Source organism: Branchiostoma floridae, chromosome 2 (genome assembly GCF_000003815.2).
Source record: "Branchiostoma floridae strain S238N-H82 chromosome 2, Bfl_VNyyK, whole genome shotgun sequence".
Lineage (NCBI taxonomy): Eukaryota > Metazoa > Chordata > Leptocardii > Amphioxiformes > Branchiostomatidae > Branchiostoma > Branchiostoma floridae.
In genome coordinates this window covers 26,267,615-26,293,819 of record NC_049980.1, presented here as the reverse complement: position 1 = coordinate 26,293,819, position 26,205 = coordinate 26,267,615, and the positions used below count along the sequence as shown (strand labels likewise).

The 26,205-nt window shown below is 42.6% G+C and overlaps 1 protein-coding gene across 1 annotated transcript in view; it reads left to right on the top strand.

Annotated features, from left to right (window-relative positions):
- The first annotated feature begins 4,224 nt into the window (after positions 1–4,224).
- LOC118409583 overlaps positions 4,225–26,205 on the top strand; it is a 31,394-nt gene continuing 9,413 nt past the window's right edge. Inside the window, exons 1-21 of the mRNA XM_035810698.1 lie at positions 4,225–4,422; positions 8,047–8,140; positions 8,531–8,616; positions 9,072–9,248; positions 9,346–9,440; positions 10,214–10,364; positions 12,097–12,209; positions 13,471–13,818; positions 14,557–14,669; positions 14,870–15,161; positions 15,431–15,670; positions 15,975–16,158; positions 16,515–16,814; positions 17,882–18,063; positions 18,518–18,713; positions 19,370–19,516; positions 19,835–20,195; positions 21,977–22,072; positions 22,415–22,588; positions 25,053–25,181; positions 25,556–25,876. Of these exons, the coding sequence (XP_035666591.1) occupies positions 8,074–8,140; positions 8,531–8,616; positions 9,072–9,248; positions 9,346–9,440; positions 10,214–10,364; positions 12,097–12,209; positions 13,471–13,818; positions 14,557–14,669; positions 14,870–15,161; positions 15,431–15,670; positions 15,975–16,158; positions 16,515–16,814; positions 17,882–18,063; positions 18,518–18,713; positions 19,370–19,516; positions 19,835–20,195; positions 21,977–22,072; positions 22,415–22,588; positions 25,053–25,181; positions 25,556–25,876 (3,772 nt within the window). The 5' untranslated portion in view covers positions 4,225–4,422; positions 8,047–8,073. The remainder of the gene's footprint in view (positions 4,423–8,046; positions 8,141–8,530; positions 8,617–9,071; positions 9,249–9,345; positions 9,441–10,213; positions 10,365–12,096; positions 12,210–13,470; positions 13,819–14,556; positions 14,670–14,869; positions 15,162–15,430; positions 15,671–15,974; positions 16,159–16,514; positions 16,815–17,881; positions 18,064–18,517; positions 18,714–19,369; positions 19,517–19,834; positions 20,196–21,976; positions 22,073–22,414; positions 22,589–25,052; positions 25,182–25,555; positions 25,877–26,205) is intronic.

Sequence of the window (26,205 nt, the reverse complement as noted above, 5' to 3'; positions counted from 1 at the left end):
AACTTTCTTTATCGGCTTCTTGAGGATTCGCTGCATACCCCGTGACTGCGCTCTCATCGCGCTCCTGCTGCGATGTCGATGTAAAATTGGCCAGAGCGCGGTGAGACGCTGAGACCCCAGAAAATACATTTTATGTACCGTCAAACCCGCCCAAGACGACCACCGGGGGACCAGAAAAAAAGCGGTCGATTTGGACAGGTGGTCGCTGAGAAGAGTATCGACTCAAAACATGCCCGATACAAAGTATAAATGGTTTCCGTTTTGGTTAATGACAAATAGTAAGCACACTGCACGCACGCAAAGAAGCGAGTCTTTAATGTCAAATATAACACGCACACTGTAAATTGTAAATTTAACCCCAAGCTTTTATCGATCTTTTATACGATACAGTGTTTTAAAGCTCAAGTATTTGTACACTAACTTTTTAGACAGTAAGGGAACTTTGATGCTGTCAGTTACCATACAAGCCTTTATGCGACGCTATGTTCTTCATCTGAAATAACTACGGTGCACCTTTCGAATTCGATGCCCGGTACGTCCCGATAGCGTACTTATAATTACCCATGGGTGAATGTACAGTACAGTTGGACAAAAGCACTCACACGTACAGATCTTTCTTAAAAAGGTTTGAGCTACACAGATCATTCTTTAAAAAAGTATGAGGCTATATACGTTTCAGCATTCGTTCACTTTATAATGATATAGATTTAAAAAAAAAAACATCTGTAACAACTAAATTCGGATTTTCTCACAAAGATTTCGGCACAAAATCGCACTAGTTATCATCAAAAATCGATGAAAACCTCAATTTTGAAAATGGTTCGGTCGTTATGGGTCCCAATTTGGGCCGGTCGCGGTCGCGTTGGCCAGGTGGTCGTTGAGAAAAGGTCGCTTAATGCTTACGTCAATGGAAAAAAAAATCGGGACCGAGAAAAAGGCGGTCGAAATGGCCAGGTGTCGCTGAGAAGAGGAGGTCGCTCGGGCAGGTTTGACTGTATTGCTCTAGTGAAACTTTGAAAGTCTCCCGGTCCCATGACGACCTTGGTGCTAGCTGTCACTGCGCTCAGGCAAATTTGCGATCGAAGCGAGAGCGTGATGAAAAGGGGTATTGATACATTTTAATTACAATCTAAAGCCTGAGGCACAACCCGCCGTACGTGCAATTTGTCCGTACGTTTTTTGTGGAGGCCACGTCCGCCACGTATTCCTGAAAACGTGGGGAACGACTGGCAAGAGCAGGGAGGGAGTACGTCAACGCACGTCACTCGCACGGTTGCGCAAGGTGTAAGTACGTGGTCTGCACGCCACGCCTGGCAGAGAGCGGTTGCGTTCATCGTTCGTTGCGCAAGTGGTAGGTGAGTTGCACGTGCGTACAACGTACGATCTCTGTGCGAGTGCCACGTTAACGTATGCAGGCCCTACTTACACGTGCTGCTTACGTACGGTTTCCTCACTCACTCGCATGGTGTAAGTGCGTGCAAGTGCGATGAACGAAAAGTTTTTCGGAGATGTTTATATAGGACGACCTTTCAAGGTCCTAGCGGCTGCCTCCAGAAGTCCTAGCAGCTGCCTCAAGTAAGATGCCACCCATTCCACCACAGAGACTCCGGATTCTGATGCTGCAATAGTAACTACAAGAGCACTTGACCGTGAGAAAACTTTAATAAACTCACGGAGCCAGTGCGTTGTGCGCCCATTGGCTGTACAGGGCAGGCGCGTCGCCCGTACTGGCACATACGGAGGGCGAATCCGCAGCCCGAACGCAGAGAAAGTTCTGCATGCACTTAAATTTCTACGGCGCGTCTGCGTGCTCCCAAATCCGTGTGATTCGCCACGTGTTCGTACGGAGACGGTACTTACCACTTACGGGTACCAAAAGATTGCCCACGTTTTGGCACGTAGACAGCACGCACTTTTAAGTACGGCGGGTTTGTGCCCCTAGCTTTACTCACGGTTTAAGACACGTTTTCACGCAGTCCACGTCCTGCAATAATATGATTTGAAATGTACTCAAAATACCTTCGCAAACTCGGCTGTATCGATCTCTCATTAAAAGCGGATTGCTGCAGCCACAATAACATACACCCATTTGGTCAATTATGTAAATGTGATACGGGGGTGTACATATTATAGACTTAAATTTGTGCTCATTTTTGTTCATAGCTTTGCCCATGTTCATTTATTTTACAAATCATTTTACTACTGGATAGCCAGATATAGTTTGAGTCAATCGTGAGCGTCTGAACTCGGCTTGGACCTGTGGTGATGCACAGTACTGTGTTGTTAACAGATGTGTGTCGCTTGCTAAACTGGATAGATGCTCACAGCTCGTTCTTGTGGAGGATACATTCGTACATGCTCACAGCCCGTTCTTGTAGAGGATACATTCGTACCTGTTTTATTGTAGTTAACATGCCTCGCTGGTAATTTAATGACAGACACTTATATTTCTCAATTAATACTCGAGGTTCTTGTTTGGGTGTGTGTATGTTTTAGTTATTCTTTTTAGTGTGTGTGTGTGTGTGTGTGCGTGTGTGTGTGTGTGTGTGTGTGTGTGTGTGTGTGTGTGCGTGCGTGTGTGTGTGTGTGTGTCTGTCTGTGTCTGTCTGTCTGTCTGTCTGTGTGTCTGTGTGTGTCTGTGTGTGTCTGTGGTCAAGCAGGTAGCAGTACGTCCCTTTTTTGCAAGTTTCATCCTTTTTGACCATGAGTCGAGTCCTTGACATTTCTGACCCCACGTACTGCACGTATACATGGTTCATCGATACTGCACGCGTGTAAACAGAAGGATGTGGCGGTGCAACCTTGCTGGTCAGTTGTGAAAACACGTTTACAATAAACATTGCAGCACAAACAATAGAAGGTCGTCATCCTGTGGGCTGATTTTGAAGGATGTTATACAAGGATACAACACTTACTAAACCATGTCCAGCTCCGGATCCATCCAACTAATCTGTCTAAAATACATTCCATACATAATTCCATGAGTACGCCAGTTATGCGGAACCTTCCTCATCAGCTTCGTGAGGATTCAGTCACTCAAAATTTCCCTCACGGTTTATGACACTTTTTCAGCAAATACGTCGGACATTCCAGTCATCTAACAACGTATTGTCTACGTTTAACAGGTCCTATATTTTTAAATGATATGGTTTCTTTGAGTTGTACTCAAAATAACTTCTGTACCGATCAAAATGAATTGCTGGAGCCACAACAATGCCATACGGACAATGATGTAAATATAACGGGAGGTATACAATGTAGTCATTAAGTCTCATCCTTGTTAATCGCTTTGCTCAGTAGTGGTAGTAGTCAGTCTATGTACTTAACAAAGCATTTTACTTGCTGTTAACCGGTATGTGTGGACCCAAACGTGCACATTCGAAGTTAGCATGGGACTGTGTTGTCATGATCACTCATCAGATATACTTTGTTCGCAGCTCATTCTTGTGTTTATCATAGCTGAAAAATTGATTTATGTGACCCTTGATCCCATGCTAATGCAAGCGTGTAAAATATGGTTTAATAGACAATAAGATGAGGAACGTAAAGAAACATCACCCTTTACCGTTGTAATTCGTTGAGCGATCTTCGGAATGTTTTGTTGCTCAGCAGTCGCAGATCGGTCGCAGCATTTAATGGAAAGGTGGCGCTAGACATACACGTACAATAACACATGGGCTATCGATCTCCGGTAGTGCATCGTCAGCTTCTCGACAAAATGTACCGTTTTCTTGTAACAAACCAGAACTCCTGAGAGTAACGGTCTGATTTTAATAGTATCGATGGTCTAACTTTAAGTGCTGGGATTATTAAAAAAAAACTTTTACCACTTTACATATGGATCTGTATCCCTCACACGCGTTATTATGATATCTATCTTGCGACAGGCATGTTTAAATTTAGAAACAAATCTCTTTACCAGTACGCGGATGTACAGAATGCAGTATCAAAGAATCGCACTGTTTATTGGGAGTAATGGTGAGCGCACCATGAAACATCCGTTCGCACTCAGTCTAAAAGTTCAACTCATGTTGGGAAGTCTTGTTTAAAAAGTACAAATACAAGCTCCTTGCACATCATACCCGCCACGTCGGACCGCAGTGCATGCCACGCTGGCCACGTCTTGTGACCAACGCCGTCATATTTGTTATGGATCATATTCAGCCAATCACCGACCAAAGAAGTTCCACGTCAGCCGCTGGTAGCTTCTGCATTTAAGACAGAGGCCGGGCAGACTTTCTCATACTTTCCCCATACTTCGGCACCTGCCGAACATACTCAGAGACTCACAAACAACCGTCTCGTCACTCAGAACCCCAAGACGGTCCTGCGGTCCGGTACCGCCAGTGGAGGTGGAGTTCACACCCGGTAAAACTGCGTAGCAGGCCCGGTGGCACTCTCTGAAGTATCCCAAGTGTAACGGTGAGCCATTTTGTTGGACTTATGATATTCTAATGTGAATGAAATTCTATATTGAATCCAAAAATTATTCATTGACGTCAACGATTGTTGCAAATGTTGTGCAAGATTCTCTGTTATACAAACAGAGCGATACGTACAGTACATTTACAGCCAAGCATCCATGCAATGTTACGAAAAACTTCAGCTCTGTAAAATGGTTCCAGAAAATTCTAGCTTAGGTAGGCCCGAGGTAGACTACTATCAGAGTTCAGAAGAGTCAAGCTATTATAATTTTCCATTTCAAGCGATCAAAGATTTCACAAAATAGTTTTCTTCAGCCACCAAGCCACGTCGAGAGTTCGATGCAGTTTTATTTTCCTTCCGCAAGAGAAAATATTTGACCGGAATAGAGGTTACGGGAGTCCCCAGTGTATAAATTTCGACTTTCAAGTTGATATCCTAATCCGGAGAGAGAAATCTAACTTCAAAATTCTTACCTGACTGCAGTAGGGAACCGCGCACCGTTTTGGGAGTTGTACGTTCCATGACATCGGGGCGTCGGAACTACTTACAAAAGAGCGTTCTGCTTGTGTTTACAACTATGTACACTCAATATTTCATCGCATCTACATTTTCAATGTTTTTATTTCACTCCTATGGCTTTCTTTACCTTTCCTTTACCTGTAACGCTCTGTTCTCGATGTGTACTGAATAGTCGGGCCTAGATACTTGCTCATTCTGAGCGACCCAAGAATTCACAGATCGCTCAAATGAATTTCTATAGAGAAACAACGAATATTTTGGGTTGTTTTGATTTCTTTTGAATCATACTTTAACATCTTTTACATCCAAGTTTGGCCGTTGTTAAACAATAACAAAGCTTAGCGATTGAAACTGTCTCGTAAGGACTGCCTCTGCCATACGTGTTAAAAAGAGCACCCTGCAATAGCTCTACAAACGAATGGATTTCTTTTATTCTCTACGGATATTTCTGCCACTGGTTTTGTATTCGTGGTTGTTTCTTTTCTGAGCAATCATGGTTTTCCAGCGGTATACGTACGCAACCCGTAAACACAGAGAAAAATTAACTACTCGTACACTATCATGTTTCCTTTCAAAGCTTCATAAACCGTACACATTTGTGGCTGTTTCCCCACGGTTGGTTACTTGATTTATTTGAAATCAAAAGTCAAAGAAGCTCTTGCTTTGTTTCTACCAGAATCCTACCACACAGCCTGATAACTACGAGGGTGAGTCAGAAAGTAATGGAAGTGGTTTCATAACAGAGTCGTTCTTTGATCGAATGAGTTGAAATTTGGCACAAAGGTTAATACATATCTCCTCTTGAGATTGAAATATCTAAATTTGTTGCTCATTACCTTATGAGTGACTGAGCTGCTTTCAAAGTGACCACACCCTTAGTATCCGGTCAGAAGAAAAGTGAGGTCCAATTAATGTACAATTAAGAATTTCCCTAAACCAGTTTTTGCTATTGTATGAGACTAAGCTTGCACATGTAAAAAGCTGCATTTCTCTATAAGCCACACGCTTAATTTTAACTCTGAAATCCGAGCACTTTTCCTTTTTTCGTTGCTGGTGTAGAGTGAGGTATACGCGGTCTTCAGGGTCATGAGATCTGCGGTGTTGTGATTAAAACTTCTGCAGCCTTCTTTCCCATTAACAAAGAGAAATAAAACTTAGCAAACTTTTTGACCTTTAAACAGTTAATAACTGTGTAAAGTTTCGTTTCTTTTGGTTAATGGAAAAGTTGTCTTTTAACCAACAACTCACGAACTCGTGTATAAATTCAACAGCTCTATAACACAACTTACTGCATCCTAGCAGCTGTAAATAAAGAACCATTACGAGTTTAGAAATGAAAATTAGCACGCAACTTATAGAGACATTTGGTATCATACATGTATAATTTAAACATCCTACAGTGATTTCCAATGGGTCAGATTTAGAAGAATTGATAGTCTGAAAAGCTACCAATGGTGTGTTCATCTTGAAATCAACTCAGTTGCTCATAAAATGATAAAGACCAAATTTAAAATATTCAATCTCAAGAGGGCATATACCTCTACTTTTGTGCCAAATTTCAACTCAATTGATTAAAAAACGAGTCTGTTATGAAACCACTTGCATTACTTTCTTACTCACCCTCGTACACTACACCTTCTTGTTCTTGTTCTTGTTCGGTTACTGGACAACACCCCTAGTTTGTGTTGGGGCAAACCATCCAGGGCGTAGTGCTGCTATTTATTGGCCGTTTCTCAGGTGTTGAAACACCTCCTTCTTAAACTTAACGGGATTAGCTTGAAGGGTGGTTGAATATGGTAGAATATTCCACCTGTCATATGGCTGGAATATTTTTGTATTGTGCAAAATGTATGATATTGCAAAATTTAGGGTGCACATAAGGTATGCATTTCGATCTGAATTAACTAGCCAAGAATGATCTTTATCAAATGAATACCTGAGTATGGATGAATGGAGCTTGTCTCATAAAGGCATTCACAGGCGTCTAGGTAGATGGCCTTGATGACACTGACATGCTTTGTGGCATTTTTGTACATTTGTAATGTTAACTAACAGTCATCAGAGAGGACGGAGGCCTTCTCTTGTTTGTGCTGCAATGTTTATTGAAAACATGTTTTCACAACTTGTCGTGTGCCGTCATATCCTTCTCCGTAGTCGTTCAGAATCAATAAAACCTGCCGGACAGTGTTCTCTGGCGCACAGCACACATCAATTTATCACGCACAGTGGATGGGGGGTATACGTGTTCGCCATATGCATGAAGACCACATACCTGCAATTCAAACGGCTCACTCAGAACTAACCCTTTACAAGTCTTCCTGTCTTTCATTGCATCAACCAGAGTATTCCGTATTTTTAACTAGAGTTAAGATGTACCAGAAACTGAAGTAAAGTTACAAAGGAATATCTTAGTAGTTCACCCAGTTACAGTGGGTTCGGAGTTAAGGTTCTTTGCTGATTATGTCATTGTGTTACTAGCATATGGTGGTAGGTGTTGTTATTACCTCCATAAAATATGTCATGGATGTTATATTTACTCTAGCGTTTGTCTGTCTGTCTGTCTGTTGGTCAACAAGAAAGGAATAACGGATTTTCATGAATTTTGGTATGTGTATTTAGACAAAGATGTACAAAATGAAATACGAATTATGCAAAATAGGAGAATATTTGCATAACTAATGAGAATGCTCCATTATAGTAGTTTTGTCAATGTCCCGGACATGATACGGTCTTGTTACTTGGGTGGCAGATAGCTCTTAATGTCAAGACAAGATGGGACAGGTTTGAGCCCCCTAACATTTGATTTTGGAACTACATGGGCATTTGTGTGCAAACATTCCAAGCAGGATAACTGCAGAAAGAAACGACGAACTTCCATCACTTCGGGCACGTAGGTAGCTTTGACGAAGATGTAAACAATAATTGCACATTATGCAAATGAGGACTTAATTTGCATAGTTAATGAGGAAAGTGTATTTGATAAATGGACTGTCCCAAATGTCACACATGTAATTCATATACACAGATACCAGTGTTGTTGTTACATTACGTTATATTATGTTATGTTAGGCTATGTTACGTTACGTTATGTTGTATTTCCAGTGCCCAGCTGGTCCAAAGAACAAGAACATGTGGAGAGGGGTGCTTCTCCTGTTCCTGTGTGGCGTCACTGCTTACGTCACCGCAGCCCCTGCTGGTGCGTCGATTAGATTACTGTAATTTTTTCTGTTTAAAAACAAATGATATAAACAGCTCTCCTACTTGCAAAAATCCCAGTCCTCATGTCAAACAATGCTAGAAAGGGAGTACAATATGCAAATTGCATTAAATTCGAATTTAAATCATGCAGCGTCATGTAGAATTAGGAAACAACATATTTAAAAATATTCACCATGTTTTTCTATCTTGTATATGAGTGAACTAAATATGAAGGTGAAAAAGTTTTTGAAATTCATGACTGTCTCTAGATTCGGCGTTTTAGTTCTATATAATGGAAATGTATATGGTGTTCATATGGAAACATAATTAATTAATATGATATTATACAGCAGTGTCCTTCTGTTCATAAACCGAATTTGAATTCTAGCGCCCGACCCTGATGGCCGTCCTGCCCGTGGGAAGAGAGCAATTCCCGCCTTTGTGGCATCAGCTGCGAAGGATGTCGGTGCGAAGGTTTGTTGGTTGTTTGTTTTGTTTTAAATCGTTCGTAGAGCCTGATGTTACCATCATGAAGATGAAGAACGGCCCCTAGCGATAACTGTAGCAGCATCTCTTCTCCCTAAGTCAGAAACATCAAGCTTAGGCAAGCTTGACTTCATTGACTCAATAGGTGAAGTAGGGTCTACGAGTGCTGTATAGGAAATTCCCTTTAGTACCTCATTTGTTTGTCGTGTTGTTTTTTGTTTGTTTGTTTTGTTTCTGTCTATTGGTAACAAATGTAGTTGCCATTCTTGCTGCAGAGTCTTCTGCAATGTATACAGTCATAAACTCTTTTCTCCAAGCAGAGGCTCGGCACAAGCAGCTTTAGACATGTTTTAGGATCTTTTAGGAGGTTTCCATTCTGTACCGTTTTCTTCATGCTCGCCTGCCGTTTCAATTGAAGGTCTTTTAATATGTCTTTGTGGAAGGTGGTGTCAGCTCTCGGGGACAGGATCGCGGAGGGAGTCGTCGAGAATCACCAGGAGAAAGTGGTGTCTGCTCTGGAGGATTACTTCTCCGGACAGTTCGACAAGGCGGACGAGGAGTTTGACAATGTTATTGGGCGGAGCGGAAACCTCTTGGCAGCTGCTCAAGATGTCGAACAGGTCAGTACTTCATGGTCAAAGTTTGAAACTTCATTTCAATGTTGTCCTTCAGACCGGCCCAACTACAGATGGTTTATTCTGTTTTGGTTCAATCCAGGCTCGAGTTCAGGTGTTGCACGGGAGAGGATCCAACACAGGTGATACCTTCTCGCCACCGAGTCAGGAGGTCCGGATGACCTTTGAGCACAGGGAGTAAGTACAGTGTACAGCGTACCTTCCCTTCATTCCCATTGGGTTTAGCTCCTGGCGTACAGAGAAAGAGACAGTTCTCTATCTAGCTATCAATCTATCTATCTATCTATCTATCTGTCTATACAAAACAAAACTTGTATACTAAAAGTAAATTCAATTGCAAGTGAAGGACTCTTATTTCTCAAAAGTTGAAGTGTTGTTGTTTAAATGTGTGAGGGGAATCTGTGCGTCTCTCTCTCTCTCTCTCTCTCTCTCTCTCTCTCTCTCTCTCTGGCTGTGTGTGTGTGTGTATGTATGTGTGTGTGTGTGTGGGTGTGTGGGTGTGTGTGTGTGTGTGTGTGTGTGTGAGAGAGAGAGAGAGAGAGAGAGAGAGATTGAGAGAGAAAGAGAGAGTGTGTGTTTGTGTGTGTGTGTTTTAGTGTTCCCATCGCCCACACATTTAGGCATATCCGGACTTCTGTCCGTTCCAGGCTGCAATATTATTATGGATCGCAAGTTAGCTCTTCAGTACTGCCTGAGGTCCCTGATATAAACAGAAATCAATAACAACATGTCATGTTCCGTCCTGCAAATTATGTCACCTATTTACAACTTTTCTCTGACATACATTTCACGAAACCTGTCCGCATTTGCTATGGAATTCTTATTTCTAAATGCTTACTTATCCACTTATCCCTTGCGAGACATAAGGACATGGGCCATGGCTTTATTCTTCCATCCGGGTCTGTCCTGTGCCAAAGTCTGTGCTGACCCTAATATCCATTTTTTTAAAGTGAAAATGCAGAACAGGACAGCTCACAACTAGGCGGGGCTCGCGCTTACCCCTTCGGACTCGGGCCAATCATGATGAACGGCTGCTTCGGGACCAACTACCAGGAGGGTGACCCGTGCTTCGAGGCTTTTACCCCGATAGAGAACTGTGCTGTAAGTGTTCATTTCGCGACTACCTCTATGGATTCTTTATACGATATCAGTTTAAGACGTAATTTATCAACTTGCCAAATGAAATACCTGTGCATTCGACCATTGAACATACTGAAACAAAAGACAAAAAGTGGCGGCGTGGACCCCGAGAATATAATAGAAAAATACATCTACCTTTCTTTAAAAACTATTTTCTATGATCATTTGAATAGGTGGTTATTCAGTTTTCAGCATCGAATCAGTTGTGAATCATGTGGATAGCGCTAGAATGTAAAGTTTGTTTGATTAGCTTATTGACCAAGCCTGTTTGCTACCTAAGGGCAAACTATAAATGCTCATTAAGAAGTAAATGGACGTAAACGGTCTTGAAAACAAGCCGTGTTAAGTCTCTGCGATCAAACCATTTCTTAAGTCTATTTATCATACCATACCGTAGGCCACCTTGATTTAATTGTACGGATGACATTCCCGCGCGCATCAATTTTCCGCCAATTCAACCAAAATGTAAATCGTACAAAGCAGCTTCAAAACAAGCAAATGTATGTTATGGATTGCAAAAACAGACATCGAAAAAAGTATACTAATGTCATAGAATATTTCAAGGTCAAAGAAGACTTTTTTTTTTAAATTTTTTTACAATCAATGAACTTTATTGCTCGAGAGGTGTACGCAATATAATGTATGGTATCAATGACAAATAATGATAGTCTATTCTAAAGTCTACGACTACAGAAAAATGGGCGTAGAAGGCGTATTGACATATATACAAGTCCTTAAGTCCACAAAAACGTACAAGTATTACTAAAGATACAACAACAACAAAATCAAGTTTATTTGCAAAATCATGCCCGAAGGCTAATTGCAAGAACATTCTCGAGGGAAACAAAATACAATGTAGTACATAGCACTAATGTCTATTCAGCTGAAGTTGCATCTTACTATTGGATATTGGATAAGGTCAAAGAAGATGTGAAAGAACAAGAATGAAGAACCTATAGTTGGGTATGCTATATGCTGTGTGTTGAGTCATTTGTTCAACCTTCCTGACCTCTTCGAATTCAAAATGAAGGCAACTTTTTTGGCCAAACTATTTTTTTATTCACACGCTCGCATCAGAGTTTGGGTCCCCGGAGGATGTCATCCATATAATCAAATCAGAATGGCCTTATTCAAGTAAAATATGCTTGTCTAAAGCCTCAGTTTATCAATTTGTAAATCTTGTAAATCTTTATACGCTAGAGAAAAGTACTTTGAACTAGTTGATTTCGAGCTGCGCTCAGAATTAGCGCTCATCCTCTTGAAGTAGAAAGAGGGAGATACAAGAGATTACCAGTGTGTGAAAGAATTTGCAAATATAGTACATCGAAAGCAGTGGAAGACGAAACACATTTTATTTCCCCCCAAGTGTTCATTCAACCAAACCGAAAGAATCGCTTTGTTTAGAGAAGCCACAAAGACATATCCCAACTTTCCCACACTCACAGACGAACAGATAGTCACTTTTCTCTTGAAATCGCAGAACCCACAAATTGCAGAAAAGGTGGGGCTTTTCGTCTCTCTCTGCTTCCAAAAAAGAAGTCAAACTCTCTCTGCTTCCAAAAAAGAAGTCAAACCCAATCTATTTAGAAATAACCAACACTAGTATTAGAGTAGTTCATCTCCTATGTTTATACAAAGCACCGTGCAATCAGCCCTCGGGCATGAACTTGCAAATAAACTTCTCTATCAACAGAACATTATCGAAGGAGCGACTTTCATGGGGGTGGGGTATGACGGCCGGGGTGAGTACTCCAGTGAGTCCAGGAAGAAGAGTCTCGTCCAGCGAGCCTGTGAAACCTTACAAGGGTGGGTTTCTCACCCATTTATCCCATTATTTTACCAGTAAGAGGTATTAAGAAGGTGTCTATTAGTGAAAAAATGTGAAAGCACCCATTTATCCCATTATTTTACAAGTAAAAGATTTTTTTTAATGGTCTAAATGTGTCTACTAGAAAAAAATGGGATACCACCTCTCTAATTCACTAGTACATGTATATAGACAATAATTGAAATAACCGCTAAAAACAAGTTATCACATTTCTGTCCTAAAATACTATTCAGGGCTAAATAAATGTGTTAAATAATCAAGTCTTTCTAGAGCAGTTCGGCCTCCTTTCCACTAGCCGGCGATCACTGAGCGATCAGGACAGCAACCAAAGCTGTATTTGTGTGATACTTAATTTCATAATTGGAATACGAGAAGTATGATTGAAAAGACTACCTTCAAGACTTTGTTTTCTTACTATGAAATCCATTTAGTGATCTTTGAAATTTTTGGTCGATCAGTAATCTCGCCGTCTTGTAGAAATGGGGCATTAAAATAAACGATAGACAATTTGTAATGAATGTGAAAATTTCAGATCTCCTTGAACTCTAATCTGTATTTTCTCCACAACTCAATCTGTGACATTTCTTATCTAGTAGCTTAGACAGTCGTTTTTTTTTAATTGTGACTGAATCATCCAGAATCTTCAGATTATGGGATCAAGACAATCCTCTGAATTATCATTATCAGATTATATAAGCTACTTTGGGGCGTATATTATCATATCATATTATTATATTATATCTGAATATTATCGAAACGGATGGATAGATAAGACACCGCCATCCAACCGTTAGTAGCAGCCATGTACATGTACTGTAACAACATATTCATTTCGTCCTTGCTTTGATTGTCACAATGTTGTGTTAAAGTTAATGTCAGATCAAGCCTCAGCTACTGCCTGTGGATGACGCGGTGTCTTTCAAGGTTATTATATAACATATGTAACATATTATGCATCATCACAAGGGAAATTATTTCATGATAAATCTCATTTTGAGGCATTTTCATCATTTTACAGTGATTTTTCATGAATTGACAACGCTGCGATTTCCAATAACATGTTCATCTAGTCTAGAAACGAAACAGTGACGCAGGTCAGTGGGAGCGCAACAGAAAATCGGCGAAAATAACACAACAATGACACAGTGAACAAACCCCGCAAGACTTGTGACGTGTGTTTGATATAGCGTTAGCATTATTACTAAGATACTGTTCCACTGTCATACTATTCGTCTGCAGATATAAGGATTTCCACGTACCTGACCAAATGACCGTACAGGGGGTGTACGATACCGACTTGGAGCTCTACACCTTCAGCGGCGTGGAGGAATACAGGCATTACCTGGAGGACAAGTCTGCCGTGACGTCAGCCAAGGGTATGTTCCAGCAGGAGATGAACAAGGTTCAGGGACACGGGGGAGGCGGGGGCGCCTTCGGGTTTGTAGCGTCTGCAGGAGGTGGACAGTCAAAGCAGACCGGCTCGGACAGTCAGACATCCAACACCCAGTCCAACTCACTGGCGGGCGCTCAGCTGACTGAAACCTCCACCGAAACTTACATATCCATGCTAGAGCTGAACGTCTTCAGGTAAGGATGGTATCCTTATCCTTACCAAGGCAATAATTCATTGTATTAACAATTTACATCTATGGCATTTATTGAACTACTGCCTTATTGCAAGAAACGTTTTGTCCGAATGGAAATGGTCATGGGAGGTTCATTATCATAGATATATTTCGAGCCGCGCTCAATGGTTTCAAGTAAAAAATACGCGCGACCCTCTGTCGACCTTCAAATCGCTCGACCTTCCAGCAATCAAAAAATACGGCCGAAGCTTGTCGACAATGTGACAGGGGTATTAGGACGGGGCATGACGCGGTCAACTATCAATGGTATACATACGCACCTGTCTTCTCTGTTATGACAATGACAATGACAATGAAGTTTATTGCATATTCATGCCCCGTTGGGGCTAAATGCAGTCAGTTTGGTACAAAAGGTAGTAAACGCAAAGTTATACAATTTCACATACTATAGTTAATATGCATCTTCTCTCTTCCTAAAACATTTGTAGATGAACTTACAGAGATTTTCTAGTATATCGTGGTCAGATGATGACATGAGATATTTGAACATATCTTCCTTCGTCATGTGTGCATATTTCTGATCTACATGTGTAGCATTAACAAATGTATTGCGCAGATCATTGTACAGTGAACACTCTAGGACAAGTGGAAGAGTAGCTCAACTCGTTGAGTTACTTTTGAGTTAACTGGTGCGAGATAACTCTCTCTGATATATGTTCTATATAACTCACTGCATCAGATACGAAATATTCCTGGACTCCGTCAGACCTCAGGATCTCGAGTTGGGAATCCTGCGCGACTTCCTGACTTTACCGACGTCCTATTTCAGCATCGGAGCAGACAGGGCGTTCCGTAAGCTATCTATCTCTTCATGTTAGCGCGAAAGTGCATTCACTGAGTTGTAAGTGTTAGCAAAAGCAAAATTTTCAAATGTCCCGCTGAACTCTTCTTCAGAATTCAAATGATTCAATCACGCATGGCAATGCATTGGTACGGTCAGGTGACGTCTGCAACTTGTCAAAATCCTAACAGTTCTTTCTTTTTCTGGACAGAAAACTTTATTCTCCGCCACGGAACACACTACATCACCTCTGCCAAGCTCGGTGGACAACTGAAGATGATAAAGACGAAGACGGCAACCGCAGAAGTCTCCAAGGAAAGTTTCGCTCAGGCTGCCCAGTCGGATTTCAAGAAAGTGTTCAGCACATTTTCTGCAAAGCAGACCATGACCAAGAGCAGCAGCTGGTTTCACGACCACGAAACAAAGAATGAGAAGCAGACGTCGTCAGGACAAGAAACCCAGGATACCGCGTCTCAGTCGTCAAATGAAAACCAGGAAAACATGTGAATTTTCTTATTCTGACTCATGATCTCTCCATCTCTCCTGTAGTTCGCCCTTATGAGACTGTCTTAGTTCTCTCTCGTGTCTTCACACTCTTACGTAAGTTCCTCTCATATTCTCTCACTCGCCTGTAAATTCCCTCTGCAAAGCGCAGCGATTGTGCGATGTCAAGTTAGACTATGGAGAACTGCTCAAAAGTTCAACTGATTAATGGGCTGAATAAAATACTCAAGTGTTCAAGTTCCCCTCTTGATGTGCCATTTATTTGCAGCAACGAGATGGAGTTCAGCAACGAGGTAATGATGGTGCAGGGAGGCAGTCAGAGGATTGCTGGCTCCATCACCGAACAGTACACGACGAGCTTTGGAAACTCGCTCAAAGACTGGCTGGAGTCCATCAACGAGTTTCCCAAAGCTTTCGAGTTCACCATGCAGCTGATCTCTGACCTGTTCGACATGAATCTGGATCTGCTCTTCCCCAGTGGCATCACGGACTACGGCTGTTTTGGCAGGTGCGCACGCGCGTGTCTCTCTCTGTGTGTGTGTGTGTGTGTGTGTGTGTGTGTGTGCGTGCATGCGTGCGTGCGTGTGTGTGTATGCGCCGCCCAAGTTGAACGTTGTTCGCATTATAACATGTTACACCTGCCTGTAATTTATCTTAATGATGTGTAATGCAACTGTTCCCTTGTCCAAGTCCAATATCAAGTGGCCGATACAATAATCATTACGTTTTGGGATTCAGAAAAATATCACTAGCAGAAGCTCTCCTCTTGAGTACACTATGCCTTTAATCCGCGATAAATCTGTTATAAACAGAAAGTCGCTGAGTGTAGATGCCAACGGTAAGCAGTACTACACCCAGCAGGTGCCTCACGCCAACGGGACAGGATTCTCCACAGAAGTCCGCTACTGTGACTTCGCCTCACAAGACGAGCTGAGGGAAGGGTTACTAAATCGGAGGCTCGCCCTGAAGCGCGCCATCGCTGTGTATTTAGAAGAGGCATGTTTCAATTTGACAATATGTATTGCGATGTTTGGGTTCTTTGTGTTCTTTGCTGCATATGTTATGTTATGTTTTATCATGTAAAGAAGCTTTATCTTGCTTTTATGTTGCCAAGAACAAAACAAGTTCCCTTTTGGTAATGTTTTGGTGTTGAGACCGAATGCGGTAAAACCCTCTTGACAATAACGTCATACCGCAGCCGGCATGTTTGGACATGTTCATTTTCTGATGTATATTTGTCGCATACCCTTAAGGAATATATTATGGTCAGAGGAAGACAGAAGGGCCTTCTTTCTGAATTTGATACAATAAGTCATGCATGACTCGTGTATCCTCACTTTTCTCGTATGAAGGGTCCTTTTCTCAGCACGGATTTTGCCGTACCGGGCGGGGAACCCGGATGTGAAACCGCGGAGATGGTTGTCGCGGGCGGGCCGAACTGGGCAGCCCCCGACTGGCAGCAAATGACCAGCGGGCAGGAGTTCACCGTCATCTTCGACATGCCGTCCAGCATTCCCAACCTCCTCACAGCCAAGGCCGCCCTCAACCTGAAGTACTTGTTCAACAAGTGGCTGCCTGTCAGAGAGGGGGTCACCCCGCACCTGTACGATGGTCGCGACAACGGCAACAGTGGTGACCTCAGCAGGAACAAGGTTCGGTAGCTCAAAGTCGTCATCCTCAAACTGGTATATAAAAGTTCTGGCTTTATTGCATTTCTTCCCAAACAATTTAACCCTTTAATGAAAAAGAACTTGCAAGAATCCCTATAGCGCGATTGTTCAGTGGTCCGACGGCCGCACGAATCTTCTACATTACTAGGGCGCAGTCATATCGGTCGTGAGATCGTCGTACGATCGCAAACTTTGGAGGACAATCATGTACGTCTCCTGCAAAGTCCAACTGTCTTGGTGCACAAAATGCTGTTTTGGAACCATGTCGATAGTTGGAACTTAAATCTGTCACGGCCTGCTTGAAAATCCTATGGCATATAGTAGGACCGCGTGGCACAGTGGTACTGTGTTCGCCTCGTGACCGAGAGGTTGCGGGATCGAATCCGCCGGCCGTGCTGCCGATCTTGTGCCCTTGGGAAAGGCACTTAACACGACTTTCCTCACTTTACTCAAGTGAAAATGAGTCGTCCCTCGGATAGGACGTTAAATGGAGGTCCCGTGTCTGGGGAGAGCCTAATACCCCGGGCACGTTAAAGAACCCGCCACATGTGAGCGGGCCGCACGAATCTTCTACATTACTAGGGCGCAGTCATATCGGTCGTGAGATCGTCGTACGATCGCAAACTTTGGAGGACAAACACTTGCGATTTAGCCCCGCCTATTGTAAGCTCCTCGCAATTCAGCCCCTGGCTGCAAAGAGTGAGTAGTTGGCCCATCTGTCACGGCCTGCTTGAAAATCCTATGGCATCAAAATCAACGCGTACGACGGTCGCACGACATTTGTGACCGCAGTAAGCTATAGCTAGTTAGACCTTCGGAGGTGACATGAAATCTTCAGCCCCTTGTCAAACCCCTGCACATTAGAAGACTCACCAGACTCTGACATATCAATGTGAGTAGGGAGTGACAAATTCTTGGCGATATTACAGGTTCTGAATGACAAATGAGCAAAGTTGGGAAGTGAGCACACACATGATCACCAATTCACTACACATTTTTCTTCTTGACTACTCCAATTCTGACTCCTCTTCTTTTTTTACGTTTTACAGATTAGTGTGGGCGGTCTAGTGATGACGTATGACGGGGCTACAGGCCTGCTGAGTGTGACGCAGGAGGACTTTGAGGCGTCATCAGCCGCCATCCCGGACCTGCCTGCCTGGCTGAACGGCATGACTATCGCCAGGGCGCAGCACAAGTCACTACTGGAAGAACACAGCAACCAGCCGACTAGGTACACAGTGCAACAATTGATGCTTTTATCATAAGCAAGCAAGCAGTGAGACGACCATGTATTGACTTTATGCCCCAAATATTCTGTTGTACGTAACTCACTGTACACAAAGCTATCATCTTACATATCGGGATTTGCCTAAATGGACTTATATATTTTAGATAATAAATTTAAATACATCTATATTTATATTACGACATGTGGCAAGCCCTGCATGGTATGCATAGGAAAATATATCAAAGAATGTCTGTACGCTAGAAATCCCTCCACTGATTATAAAAGACCATTTTCATCCCATACTACGCACCCTTGTATAAGTATATCTACCTGTAAGCCTTATAGGACTGTAGTTATGTATCAACAAATGTCATGCTTTGTACCTTGCACAATTTTGGAGCAATAAAGTTATTGTATTGATTCATGGCCAATTATCGATCCATTCCGATTGATCCAGGGGGACCAGGGGAGCCATGCCATGTAATATCAAGTGGTCCAACTTCAACCGAATCGACCCAACCCAAGGGGGCAAGTGTGTCCACTTCACTGCTGCCTCGGCCGGTAACATCTACGTGGTGTTCGCTGGCGTTCCACGCAAGCAGGATACCTGGCTGTACCTGCAGATTTCCCCCGACGGCGTGGCGCTCTATGTGGTAAACAGCATTAATATTATCATTGTGGCATCTCTAGAGTCTAGGTGCCAACAGTAGCTAAACGTTACACGTGTACCGGGGCATTTCAATACTAGTACTAGTACAGAAAACTGCAGTAAAGTAGGCTAGGATGTGACGAGGGAATAAGGCGAATGAAGAGCAATTATCAAAGTCCTGTAGACATAATTCAAAAGATATGTCTTTAAGGTAACATAATACATAGGTTTGATAATCAAGTTGTTTTAAACAAGTGCTATTGAACAGGAGGTTTAAAACAAGGAGGTTTGATAAAAGAAATCCTGGTTCACAGGACCATCGTGATTGATTTTTATTCACCCAACTTTGTCATCAAACCTTCTATCTTGAATACTAGTAGTACTTGCAAAAAGACACTGTTCAGTGTTCACAAATGAAAATTTGATAACCTATAGATATATGTGCAGCCTATTAAGATGTATTCAACTTTATGCATCATTAGGAGAATTTCAGCTTAGTAGAATAGAGAAAAGTGTCTCAAAGGAAATCTTAAAATTTCTCTATTTACCTAAGTTTTAACGTTTTTTAGGGAATGTTGGTAGCATGATATGCCCAATCATTGGCACCGTTGCGTACATACTTGATAAACTAAGATAATGTTTGCACATCGTATTTTGCAGGCCATGCAGCTGGAGGCTGCCCAATTTGAACAGGGTTCAACAGGCCTAGGGTCTGACAATCTGTACCAGTCCTACTTTGTCTGCATCACGGAGGACCTCCAAGCTCGGAAGACAACTGTCCAGTACGGCAAGACACCCGACAATGAGGTGATGCTACAGATATCTACCAGTATGTGTGTGTGAGCGCGCGCATATGTTTGTGTCAGTGCGTATGTGTGTGTGTGTCTCTGTGTGTGTTCTACAGCTTATACTGCAGTACCATAGGAGCTTGTCGTTTGTTTTGCAAACCACAAACACTTTACCTACAAACCCACAAAGGGCATCAACCTTTCTTTTCTTTTTTTCTTTTCTGCTGAGGAATACTACAAGCATTGGACTTCTGGAACCCTGACAGTAATTTATTTTTGTCACAACGATTCTGTAGTAGCATTATTTTCTCTCTGTATACCCTGCCACGACCTACAGGAGCAGGCTCATGTCTGGCTTGACTACCAGTTCAGCGGCATCCCAACCGTCCATTTCTACGCGTTCGGCAGCGGCACTGAAGATGTAAAGATGATGGGCGTGTCTCAGCTGGACCCGTTTCCCGAGGACCTCATGGTCTGTCGCGAGGGAACAGAACAGTTTGGCAGTAGATGTGTGCAGGTGTGTCATGAGGAGTGCGAAGGCTGCCGCACGACCGGGTCCGATGATCCGCGGGATTGCATAGCGTGTGTGAACATGACGGTGCCATACCCGTACTTGGACGGACATGAGGGAGACTTTGAGTGCGTGGCAGACTGTCCTTACACCATGACCGCGCCAGCCGGATCCTCGAACTGTGAATGTAAGTCGCCTTGGTTCATCACTCACATCTAACTTTCACCAGGCAGCCCATTACAACACTAGTTTCAAGGTGTGATCAGCAATGAGAGTGATACAAAGTTTGTCAAGAATGTGTGCTGGAGCACTTGGTATTTTGCAATGCGTAAATCGTGTCTACCGGAGGACTCGACTAGCAAAAAGAGGAAAAATCGTGTCTAGGCTGCTGTATCCTGGCCTGCATAGCATTAGTGCAAGTCCTCCGGTACGTATTCTTGACCAAAGGCGCTGCCCACATCACATCCATCATTGTGAAATGTCAGCAACATACCGAGTTAGATAAATCATGGGGATGTTATCAATAGCTTTTTTGCAACACAAATTCACATTGCTTAACCACACAAAAGCAGGGCTGTGAAGAGTCGCTTCTCTCATCATGAGATGGACAGATCCAACTGAAAAATCATTGTTGCTGTTATTATTAAAACTACTGTCAAAGAACCATATTACTATCAATGAAATATCTATTGATCCAAACAAACCATTGATTCACCATAAATGTCTGACCATGAATTGAAGCCCTTAATACATTTTGTCATTTTTATGCGCCTAATACTAAACTTGGCACAAAAAGTTTGGAATATCAACTTTGGCTGATCATATTTCCGTTGATTGTGCATCAGTTTTAACGTGTCATATATCAATAGAAAGCGTGTGTGATTTCCTTTCATATGGTATCAAATTTCTTATGATTATAAATTCGTGAAACGAGCACCAGGGCTACTTACGTCAGTGGGTCACGAAAAAAAGTGCCCAAATTTCAATTTTTGTGCTAAACTCTGTATCATCCTGCTGGTATGGGTATGGGTGTCAAGGATTCAATCTATCCTTTTTTCACGTAATCTTTGGTATACAGAACATCCAAGTTTATCTTTAACATTTGATAAGAGTATATGTGCTCTTTTGGCTGTTGGATGTGGATTTTGGTGAGAATGCTACGCTGACTGTTGCATGGATATAGTGTAATGTTCAGTGCGTAGCGCTTGGTGTGGTGTATGTATGGCTGCCACAGGAAAAACAAGGTTCACTATCATCTTAGACAAGACAACCTCAAGACTGTGAGATACAGGGACACCATTCCCATTCAGTCGCAATGTCTTACCCCTTCAGTATGGTGTCGAATGACATTCTGTTAGATTACACCGCCCGTCCATGCACACAGTCTGCAATGACCCTTGCTCTGAGGGGACGGGCATTGTAGTCTTACACTCGCAGAATTGCATTTGGTCCCCCACACACACTGATGAAGTATGACATTGCGACTGCATGGAGAATGGTGCCCTGTATCTCATAGCATTGAGGTTGTCATGTCTGGGATGAGGGTGAACCTTGTTTTTCCTGTGGCAGCCATACATACGCCACACCATGACCTCCACCAAGTGCTACGCGCTGTTACGCTCTATCCATACGACAGTCAGCATGGCATTCTCGTTGCCGCCTCCATACCTCGATTCGGTCACCCAACAGCCAAAAGGGCACATATACTTTTATAAACTTGGATGTTCTGTATACCAAAGATTACGTGAAAAAAGGATAGATTGAATCCTTGACACCCACACCCATACCAGCAGGATGGAAAAAAGTTGAACACAAAAATTGAAATTTGGGCACTTACTTATATTTTACTTGATATATATAACATATTAAAATTAATGCAAAAACAACAAAAATATGATCAGCCAAAGTTAGTATTCCAAACTTTTTGTGCTCTTAGGAGACATTGATGATGTTTTCACGCCTTGTAAGGTATAAAGCAGATGGCTGACGTCTCACCTGCGGGCGTGGTCACGTGTGTGTCGGAGTGCCCTCTCACCCACTATGACGACAACAATATCTGCAGGAGTAAGTGCCATAATATCTAATGCCTCCAAGGAGGACGTTTGACTTAAACTTCAAACATGTTGTTCATATTGAACACCTAAATATCTGTGTCTATATCTGAGAATTACTAATGCCGCATTGGTACATCTCATTAAATTTCTTTAAATTAATGTACTTTTTTCTCATGTGGCAGTATAATGACATCCGGTGGAATTATGAGAGTCCATGTTAATCAAATCTAAATATTTATCAACTCTTCAATCCTAAAGGAATACCCGACTACAATTCAGCACTGGGCTGACAATAAGCCTTTTCATCCTTTGTGGAATTCGAAGTAAACCAGTCTACTGCTACTATCTACAGGATGTAGCGGGTTCTGTGAGGATGTGACCGACCAGGGGACACGGATGTGCTCCGGGCCCGAGCTTGACCAGTGTGAGAACTGCCTGTACAGGGGGACGGACGGTAGCTGCACACACGGATGTACCCCTGGCGAGAAGGCTGTGGAAGAGACAGGAACTGGAGGCAGCAGTTTAGGTTGGTAGCTACATTGGTAATGGTTTCTGATCATATTTGTCGTTTCCATCGTACGATTCTTGTATTGTAGGATTGTCAAGAATGCTTGAAAGGGCCGACTGCGGCCAAGAACCACGACTGCCTTTTCATTACCTTCGCCAAGAAGGTTATATTTTGGGTAGCGTTTGTGTGTATGTGTGTTTGTAGAAGACCACCATAACTCGAGAACGCCCGGATGGATTGTATTGATATTCAGTATGTGGGTAGGTGTTGATGAGACCTAAAAATGATTAGATTTTGGGCCCCCTAGCAACCTGTTACGGTACTGCATTGGAACTTTCTGGTTACATATCTCAAGTTCTGGACATGCTGCGGCTATGAATTCTGAGTGGTAGACAGCTCTTGATGCCGAGAGTGAGTGGTGTAGGTTTGGGCCCCCTAGCGGCTTGTTTTGGAACTGCAGGGCAGGTTTAGTGTCAGACTTTGAAAGGGAATAACTCAAGAAGGGTTTGACGGATTGTTATGATTTTTGGTATGTGGATAGCTTATGTGATGCTTCATATAATTACATATTAATTATGCAAATTGCAAGCTAATTTGCATAATCAATTGAGAAATGGTCTAAACATGCTCAGTTCCATTATAGGACCATTGAAACATGTGACGTTTGTAGCTGAGAAAGAGAAGAATATTGATATGTATATATATTATGCTAAATAAAGACCTAATTTGCATAATTAATGAGAACATGCCATAATGTCAGTGTGGTAAATGATGGGAACTTCTTACTGGTAGCATTGTAAGTTATGTACAGGTGAACATCGTTGAACATTGATTATGCAAACGATTATGATTATGAGGTCCTCATTTGCATAACTTAGCAGAAAATGCGATAAAAGCCCTCTTTCTTAACATAGATTGCGTGCGTCTGTTGTTTGGTGGAGGATATGATCTGATAATATGATTTATGCAAATGAGACCCTTATTTGCATAATTAATGACAAACACAATTAATACAGCAGTTGTAAAAGATACAATCATTTGGCGAAGGTATGGGGTCGTGGAACTCTAGTTTTACCCGTTGAGGGTAATGAAGTTTATTTGCAAGTTTATGCCCCTGTCATTAATCACTTCTAAGCTACATTTCAGGGATTGAAGTCTTACTGAAAAGAAAACATTGGAATTCCCATATCAATTATGAAAATGTAGTCCTAATTTGCATAATAGTTATGCACCTCCCTCTGAGCTACCTGCATGTTGAACAGCATTCAAATCTATTATTCCTTTCCTTAGTAACCCACTTTTTCTAATTGAGATTCAGGGAAAAAGCTTACCTTATTTAGGTACAGCCAATCAGCGCGCAGCGCGCAACTACATTTCAAATGTCCAATTTGGCATTTGGCAATATTTTTGGTGATATGCTGCGGTCGTCCTTTACTCTCAGATTTCTGGGATCTCAAATTTGGTACATGATTTGATAGGTTTGGACGCAAAAAGGATTGTTGAATGGGGTGGAATGTTGTGGTACGATACCATCATTCATGAATATTGATGTTCTTGCCTTATTCAACACAATCTTTATACTTTGGACAAGGAGGTTATATCACCTCCTTGCTTTGGACAACAAAATGGCGTCTGTCTAATCAAGGAGGTTTTTAACCTTGGTCTAATTGGCTGATACCAGGTTTCAAGCTACGCCCATGATAGTGAATATGACAGTGACAGCTGACCGCGCTGGACACCAGCCGATCACCAGCCGACCCATTCTAGACCTACTGAACACTAGCCGACCAAGCCGAACACCAGCCGACCCAGCTCCCGAACCATCTGGCCATGGTCGGGGAGTCCATGTTTGGTTATGTGTAAGCTGTGTATTCCGTATCGCCCGAGGTTCCAGCCCAACTGCGGTGATTTCTAGACGACTCGCCCCAAGACTAACTCGCCCCAACGCCCCAAAAATTAGAGTGACGAGATTTTGTTAGCATATAAAGTAATATCTAAAATTTGGATATACGTGTGTTAAAGCAGTATAAAAGCAAGGGCTATCCTGTATTCCCTGTCCCCGTAACTTGGGGCGAGTCGGTAGTAAATAGTTGGGGCGAGTTAGTCTTGGGGCGAGTTGACCTGTTACCCCCGCGGGAGGGCTGGGACTGAGGGTGATGCGGAATACACCGCTTTGTATTTTATTTATGTCATACCCACCTGAGAAAACATATGTTTCCATACAAAATGCCCAGGAAGTTCCAACAGCACATTCCAACATCCAACTCAGGTATTTGAATATTCGACCATGCCGCTCTCGGTGTGCGCCGAGTATTATATGATGGAAGCCTGTGTGATAAAACTTCGAAGCTTGTATGACGTGGCTTTTTATTACCTGGTCAGGAACACATGTATTAAATGTTATCGCGGCCCATGCATGACATAATAATACTTATCAGCAATTAGCATTAATGCCCATAACTGCCTGTGTTCTCTGTTCCAGAGTGCTACTGGGAAGGGATAGCTCCGTTTTGCAACCCAGGCAGCTGCGACCGCGGATATCAGGTGGCTACCGACAGATGTGGGGATGGGGAATGCTGCTGGACGGGAAATAAGATAAAATGCTGCACTGGTAAGTTATCAATAAAACAATGCAAGTGAGATATGCTTTCATGAATGCTGAAACTGAGGGTCGCCTAGCACCAGACAGGCAGAAAGACATACAATGCATGTAGAATAAGAGAAATAGACAATGAGGTGCATGGAAGAGACAAAGACTAGTATTAAACTAATCAAGGAGGCTTTTAACCTCCTTGGCCTAATTGGCTGATACATGTACCTCACCCGGTTTGAAGCTATGCCCATGATAGTGAATATGATAGTGCGGGCATGTAGAGTCGAACTGCACAGATTTCTGTGACAAGGTTTGAATCTGCGCAGGAGAATGGCAAAGCTGCACTTCTCTAAGGATGTCATTTCCCTCTCATGATGATGATTATTTCCCAGTGACCACAGATATCCGACTTGTGGGTGGAACTGGGTTCCTGGAGGGGAGAGTTGAGGTGTACCACGACGGTCAGTGGGGGACAGTCTGTGATGATGGCTGGGCAATAGAGGACGCACACGTGGTGTGTCGGATGCTCGGCTTCGGGGACGCTCAGGAAGCAACAACTCAGGCATCGTTCGGCCAAGGCTCGGGGCAGATCTGGCTAGACCAAGTGGCCTGTTCCGGTACTGAGGCAAGTCTGGCCGCCTGTACCCATAATGGTTGGGGACTGCACGACTGTGACCATCATGAGGATGCTGGTGTTGTCTGCACTGCCCCTGGTGAGTGGATTCATTCAGTAGCAATTCAGAAATTGTACATTCAGCTGCTGATGGAGAATGAATATGAAAAAAACACATTGGAATTATAGAATTCCCATATCAATGACGCAAATGACAGTAGTGGCAAAATATTGGACATTCTGAAACATGGGGCATTTCAAAAACTTACAAATAAGCTTACAAACCAACGGGTTATCGATTTAAATACATCATTGTTGTTTTCATAACAGTCTGCCTTCAGTGGCTACGAGTAAAATGTACACCAGGGGTTCATTCATGTCTCCCTTGGGAATTTCAGTACAGAGGACTAACAGGTTGCCCGGTGTCGT